This window comes from Armigeres subalbatus, chromosome 1 (genome assembly GCF_024139115.2).
Source record: "Armigeres subalbatus isolate Guangzhou_Male chromosome 1, GZ_Asu_2, whole genome shotgun sequence".
Lineage (NCBI taxonomy): Eukaryota > Metazoa > Arthropoda > Insecta > Diptera > Culicidae > Armigeres > Armigeres subalbatus.
The window spans coordinates 47,663,810-47,671,660 of NC_085139.1; the positions used below are offsets into that span (position 1 = coordinate 47,663,810).

General features: G+C 39.0%; 1 protein-coding gene across 1 annotated transcript; it reads left to right on the top strand.

The window, feature by feature from the left end:
* Positions 1–235: 235 nt before the first annotated feature.
* On the top strand, positions 236–2,260 carry LOC134208351 (fork head domain-containing protein FD5-like). The gene has a single exon (XM_062684342.1). It carries the CDS (start codon positions 654–656, stop codon positions 1,710–1,712), a length of 1,059 nt encoding a protein of 352 aa, XP_062540326.1. The 5' UTR covers positions 236–653; the 3' UTR covers positions 1,713–2,260.
* Positions 2,261–7,851: the final 5,591 nt, after the last annotated feature.

Sequence of the window (7,851 nt, forward strand, 5' to 3'; positions counted from 1 at the left end):
GACTTTTCACGCGGCGACTGCTTGCATGCGGCAGGGGCTCCTGATGTAAAGCCCACGCCTCTTTGTTGTTTTTTTGTTTCTCTTCTGCTATCTCTCCCAAGGCGCGGAGGGATTCATGTTTCATGTTGTTTTCAATCGTTCCTTCTTTCGCGTTAAGCTTCTTAATGCTCACTTTTTTTTTGCTTGCTTGTTCGCTTGTTACCTCCGCTACTGCCACTGCTTTAACATATCATTCTACATTTCAACACCTTCGGTTGTTGATTTGATAAAACAGTCTATAACAAACAAGCAAGAGAACGGAACGTGTGCGTTACCAGGGAGCTGGATTTCGCGAGTAGTCTCGTGTTGAACTCGCGACGTCCCGTGTTGTGTTCCTCTTCTCATTGAGCAGTATGAATCGGTCGCCGTGATTCCAACAGTTTTCGATATGGACACTTTTTTCGTATATGGAAATAACACTAGTGAACTTGTGAGAATCGGAGGTTATATTTGAACACGAATTGCACTATCGCAATCGATTACAATAGAACATGATGTGTTTACGAACAATGTAAACCTTCGGATGATCCGTCGGTCAACAAATAGTTCCTAATCGTTCCAAGAAACAATCCCAAATTTTGCGTGCAGTTGTGCTCAGAAAAAATCCTAGCAATATGCCACGACCATCCCGCGAATCATACGGTGACCAAAAGCCACCTTACTCATACATCTCGCTGACAGCAATGGCTATCTGGAGCTCGCCGGAAAAGATGCTCCCATTAAGTGACATCTACAAATTCATTACAGACCGGTTCCCATACTACCGGAAAAATACCCAACGCTGGCAAAACTCACTACGCCACAACCTTAGCTTTAACGACTGCTTCATCAAGGTGCCAAGAAGACCAGATCGACCTGGCAAGGGGGCATACTGGGCTCTCCATCCGCAAGCCTTCGACATGTTCGAGAATGGAAGTCTTCTCCGACGGCGAAAACGCTTCAAGTTGCACAAAACCGACAAGGACATTCTGAACGAAGAACTGGCTGCTCTGGCCAACATCAACCGGATATTCCTGGCGCAAAACTCCGGTGCCGACGCATACTGTCCCACGATGGTTGACCCCATCCACCAGCCCATGCTTCACTCACCAATAGAGCCCCACTCTCCTGTGTCCATTCCAGCTCCAATTTCCCCTATTTCTATCACTGAAACCTCCACACCGCTACGGCCTAAACGAGCCTTTACCATCGAAAGCCTAATGACTCCAGACGGCCGGTCTACTCCCATTACTCAAAGCCCGAAGAAATCCTCCAAAGCCCATCACGACAAACTAAATCTTCTGGACGACAATCCTCGAATACCGGGTCTCCTCCAAACGCCAACCCTCCCACCTGCCAGCACTCTGCCCGGAGCGAATATTCCTCCTTTCTTCCCGTATCCGCATCCCGCCTTGGGCGGCTATGACTTTCCGATTCACCCGATACTAATGATGGCACCCCTCGGTGCAATCCCACCGCACTACTTCCACCACGCGTCCTATCACAGTCTAACGCTACCCCCGCAAGGAGCCGGCGGTGGAGCAGGAGGAGGCCGAGGTATCGGTGCAGGCGGTGGCGGCGGCGGCGGCCCTACGCGAACAGGTGCAATAGACACCGGAACCGGTTCCAGCGTTGTTGTCGATGCCGGTCCTACCGACCTCAGCCGGCTCGGACACGCACTGCGAACGGTGTGAAAGATGTGTGACAAATCACCGTGCATGGAAACCCCATTTGCGATAGAAGGCTGTTTGTTATTTACTATAGTTGTCGGAGTTTTTAATTGGGTACGTGTCGTGTTAGAGTCAAACAATTGAATTGAATCCTTGAAAAACCAGAAAGCACGAGCATGCAATGTTCCTTCGATTTTTACGAAAGAAAGCAACTGTAAATCTGTATAGTTATGTGGTGATACCGAATAAGTCATAGCCTAAAATAATACGTAAATAGTTCAAGGTGCGTGTGCTTGAACAAGCATTTGTACAGAAAGTAATAAGTGAATGTTTATTTATATGGAACGTATAGAACTTCTTGAGGAGTAAATCGTCAAATCTTTCGTCAATCAGTTCTCAACCGGCAATCGACATCATGTAAGTGTAAGTTATTATGTCATTTTGAGAGATGCATAACTAAATGTGGTATTCGTGTAAGATTGTATACAAACAAGTATTTAATGCCAATAGAACAATTCAACATTTAACTGAAAATCCGATACAAAAATATAAATGTTTTGATAAAATTTCAATTACGCAACATTTTTTTTATTGATAGAATGATTGGGAAAGTCCTAACACACTGTTTGACCTTTTTTCTTTATGCACGGGAAAGATGTTTCACTTCATATTTCTAAATAGTTTTATCGTATTCTTACATTTACTCTTCGACCCGCGACCCGCACACATATTACATAAGCGCTTATGGGGGGAGCAGAATTTGTCATTTTCTTACGCACATTTTTGTGAAAGAAATCTTACATGCTCACGTAATAAGTTGATTATATTTATAAGACTGGTTAAACCGACAGACATTGTCCTGCATAGTAGACGAAAATGCGCGTTGTGAACTGCCAATGCTGAATTTCAATACGAATCTTAATTTTAGTTTACTCAATTTACTCGTGATTTTTGCATGAGAAAATATCACATAAACCTATCAGAAACTATAACGAACAGTTACTGAGCAAATCCTTACAGCCGATTTCGAGTGCATGCAGATACGAATACAGATTATTTCCTTTTAATTTTAATATGTACAGAATTTCTCTTGGCTAGTTGATAGTAGATTTGAATAGCAAGAGACTGATTTCAAGGGTTCATTTAATATGATTCTCTGGGTATCCTTATTCTTTCAAGCTTTTTACAAGATTATTGCTTATGATGATGATGATGATGATGATGATACTACCATCTATTGTAGCAAGGCACCTGCCGATAGCACTGGCCATATCTGACAAACGATTTGATCATGATTATGCTATTGTTTGTATTTCATCAGACTCCTGTATGAAGGGCCAAAAATGGGTGGGGTGGTTCCATAAGCAAAGACGCTTATGCGAATCCACGGGATGAATAGAGAATCTCCTTCCAGAAGAAAGTTCGTACATGCAATATTATAATCTAGCCTTCGTTTCCCAGATTGACCCAATAGATGGGGAGAAGAGCCCGCCCTTTATCCACGAAATGTTAACAATAGGAAGTTGGCGATTCCACTCTTCCTATCCAAATCGCTTCAATTGGGTGCCCTGATGGTTATTTTTTTTTGGTATATAATCATACAGTTTCAATGTAATTTGGTAAATATATGTATATAATGGAATTCTCTCACCAAATTTTTATTCGAAAGTCCTGGATGAGGGAGGACCTTTCTTCAAAACCAGCTAGTTTTTGATTTAGGATGTCTTCAGAGTTACTGAAAGTTCGTCAGGAAATGTCCTGGTATAAATCGGGGAATATTCATCCTTCTGGTACACAGATTGAAAAATAGACTTGATTTCTGAAAAGATGAAACAAAAAGACGGATGGCAATATCATACATAACAACATGAGCGTTTGATTAAAATAAATATATATATATATATATGTATATATATATATATATATATATATATATATATATATATATATATATATATATATATATATATATATATATATATATATATATATATATATATATATATATATATATATATATATATATATATATATATATATATATCTAATATTTTTCTTGTAATGTCCAGAAATTAGAAGAGTTGGCTAAGAGATTGATGAAAAACCTGAGCAGAATAGTTGAAAAACAACTGTCATTTGAAAAATTAAGTAACAACGATTTTATGAACGAATGAAGCCTATAGTGTTAATCATACAAATTGATCTGAAAGATGTCACTTGTTTTTATGGTCAGAAGGTTTGGGGTATGTGTTCGTTGAATTATTTTGTTTCTCTAAGTTATTAGCACTACATAGGGGAGGAGAAGACCGCCAGCTGTCATCCAGAGAAAAAGTAGAATCATTGAAATTTCACACAGTGTGGTATAGGAAATGAAGTATATTTTTGTTATAAAATAAAAATTAAAGATGTTTTTTAACAGACAAAGAAAAAAAAAAGATGTTTTTTAAAAAAATCTTTATTTAAAGGGTTAGAATTTTAAAAGCACACCATGCAGACATGATAACTCGATTTTTATATTTTTTTTTCGAATAAGCAGTTAATGCTTAAGATTGTTAAATTTATAACCCCACAAACTAAAAATTGTGTGACCAAAATTTTGTTATAACGTTGTAGAGGCATTTTAAAACTCATTTTCTATATCATGCCATGTCATATTTCCATGATTCTACTTTTTCCCAAAACTTTTCCGGGTGGCAGCACTGATGAAGTAAAAGTAAGTAAAAGCACTGATGAATGAACCGCCCCCATTGTTTTGCCTTTCTCGTACAACATAGTTGTACAGAAAGTCAGTCATTTTACTCCAATAACGATCCTTTTATAGAAGCCGATCTTGAGCCAAGATCTTTAAAGGCACAAATTCAAAAAGTATTCAAAGTTTGAGAAATAAAATTTTGAACCCTGAAAAAATAGCAGTATCAAACAATATAAGACGAATGTTTTCATTTCAAACCCATATGTACTTTGATTTCATCAATTTCAATAATTTCGAAACACATTTCTTCTTCGTAAAGATACGTATTTTGTTCCCTGCAATTCCCAAAAACAATAAATCAATTCACATTTTTAGGCATTTGTCATAATTGAGTAACCAATTAAGCCGGAATTCAACATGGTGTCGATACAAGATAAGAATTTTGTATAAAAATAGGCTCTGTGATGTCCTCAGAGCAGTATAATTTTAAGTAAATTAGATGTGAAGTCAAGCAAAATAGATACTAAAAATAGAAATAAAATGTATGTAAAATAAAGCGATACTTAAAGAACTCCACTTGTAGTTGCAGTACACGGCAAATTAAAATTTGCGATTAAACTGGACTTTGCGAAAAGGTGAGGTCTTCACTCCAACAAAATCCTGCTATCATGCACCGATTTCTGCATATTTGGGGTACGCGGTCATGGTAGCAGCAAACGCATCCCCAGGAGCCAGCTTGGTTTGCTGCCACGTGAGGCCTTGTTTGTTTTCCAGGTCGGTGATGAGATCGCTAGCTTCTTCACTGCTGCTGAAGGAATGGCTGCCTGATTGTATTGCAATTGTCACCACTCGCTGCTACCGTTAATTGTCCTTATTTGATTGGCGAAGAAGCTCAGTTTGCGCTGGATATGGGAGTCGAGCTGATGCCGGAACTTTGATTCGCTTTGATAGTCTTAAAATCTTTATTTTATCTTTATTTTATTTTTATTTTACAAGATTATTGCTTATAGCCCATAAGTCTGTCTCAATGGTCTCAATCTGTCTCGCATGTCTACATTTAATCAATCAAAGCTGAATGACGATTTTTATGGTATTTGCAAGTATGGATATTATTTAAAAACAAATTCGAAAACACTATGTGCATAATCACAGCATTTAATCGATTATATCTAGACCAACATTTGAAAAGGGCGTAACAGCCAAAATTAATTCCTTCTGATCTGCGTCCACATACACATATATATGTATAGCTATATATGTAGACAACGAATCAAAAATGTAAAATATGAATAAGATGCAATCACTATCCTTCCGTGGGACTCGTGCTACGGAGCACGTTAGCTTTCACTACTCAGCTGCTTCTGATGAAACCCAAAATCCAACCAAAGCTGCATAGACGGAAACTAGCAACATATTTTAAAAATTGTTGCAGAGGTGATTCAAATATTTTGTAAAAAGGAAACCTGTTCCGTTTCGTATCTCACATTCAAAAATCCATGTCATTTGATTATTTTTTTTCGAGCACACTCTTCTAAAGTCATCTTGAATTCATGTTTCATTATACGGCTACAATTTATTCTTCCAGAAAATTTCTCGGAGTGCTGAATGTGGGACTTCTTCTTCTCCTTCAATGCAATGGTTTTTTATAATCTTGCTTTTCTTTAGGGTCTGTCTCATTTGGAGAATTAAACTTAAAAGTGACAGTTCGAAAATTAAAAAATCACCCCGTTATAAGAATGGCTGGTGCTACCCAGCAATTCCAATAGGAAATCGGTAGAAAATGATTCGATATCTGTCAAAAGTAATCTTGCTCTGCGAGCAGGGTTATTTGATAATTATTGAAATGTCACTTTTAAGTTTAATTTCAGTTTAATTCTCCAAATGAGACAGACCCTTAGAAGGCTCAAGAAGGCCATTTAGCGTAACGGAGCCGGATATTTAGTTTTGTTTTGTACAATTCATTTTACATTATTTGTGATTCTTCTTACAACTAGAATTAGTTTGGGTATCAGGTATCAGAACATCGGCTCCAGGGGCACGACACGTGGGGGTTTTGTGCCATCGCCTTCACAGCCTTTCTCATCACGCACCTGACGGAAAAGGAATTGAACAAAAAGGAAAGGAATATGGATGGGAGAAAAATGGGCAGTTTGGGAAAGGGACCCTTAAAGAGGGCATACAACGTATAAACGTCCAAAAGTTCATAGCTCCTTACCACAACGGCTTATGAACAACAGAATACTTTGAAGGTTCAGGTTTCTGTAGTCAATTTCACTAAGTAAGTGTTTACCAAATATTTGGAAACGCAATTGCGCATAAACTGGGCAGTTACATATCAGATGATAAGAAATTCCATAATCGGGCTCACAACCATCACAGACAAATGATTCAACACGTTGAATATTTTCCATATGATAGTTGAGGCGACAGTGACCTGTCAAGACCTTGACTAAGACACTGCAATTCTGTTTAGACAGATTAGCTAAATAGTTTGCTACTACCGGAGATGGCTCTCGGATATACAATTTTGTTTGTCGCCATGAATCGAAACTACTCCAATGCCGTTTGTGCTGAGTGGAAGCCCAATCAAACGCTTCACCCAACACTTAGATATTGGAATAGCTGGCTCAGGACCAATAAAATCTTGTGATGCTCCAGTACGGGCTAACTTATCAGCCAATTCATTTCCAGCTATGGAAGATTGACCAGGTACCCATATAAGGTGTGAAGTATTAACTAAATTCAGATCCTCAATTTGAGTTTGACAAACGATTACTAACTTCGACCTTGAGTTGGCCGAAGCGAGAGCTTTAATAGCTGCTTGGCTATCTGAACAGAAGTATATTACTTCGCCCACAATGCGTTGCTGCAGTGCAGATTGCACTCCACACATGATGGCAAATATCTCCGCTTGAAAGACAGTTCAGTGGCTACCCAGTGATTGGGACTGTTCCAATCTTAGCTGCACCCGTTCTACCTTCTGCAACGAGGTTTCACAAAAGTGGAGATAATACTCCACGTTGGGGGCAGCTACAGACTCTTAATTTCCTAATCGCTGCTTGACGTAGTGTCGAGTAGAGATGTCTGTCTTTAAGCATCTAGTGAATCCATTTGATTATTATATTAGGTAGTCCATGACAACGTGCGGCTTCCAATATTGTATCGAAAGAAACGTTGTCAAAAGCTCCCTCAATATCAAAGTATGCACCCAAGTATGATTGCTTTTGAGCAAATGCTTTCTCGATGTCGTGAATAGAGGTGTGCGCCGCCGCCGACACTTTTAGGCACGCCGCCGCCGCCGGCATTTTGGCATCGACGCGTCGCCGTTTTAAAATTTGCCACGCCGCTGGTCTATAGTTTTCCATGCCCACTCAAATTTGAAGAAGTCCGCAGAATTTTCAGTGGAACTTCCGGAGATTCAGTGGAATTTCCGTAGAATTTACTGATTGATTTCTAAAACATCACGTTGAA

Coding starts and splice junctions, on each gene's coding strand:
- LOC134208351 (XM_062684342.1), top strand. CDS start 654: ATGCCACGACCATCCCGCGAATCATACGGTGACCAAAAGCCACCTTAC.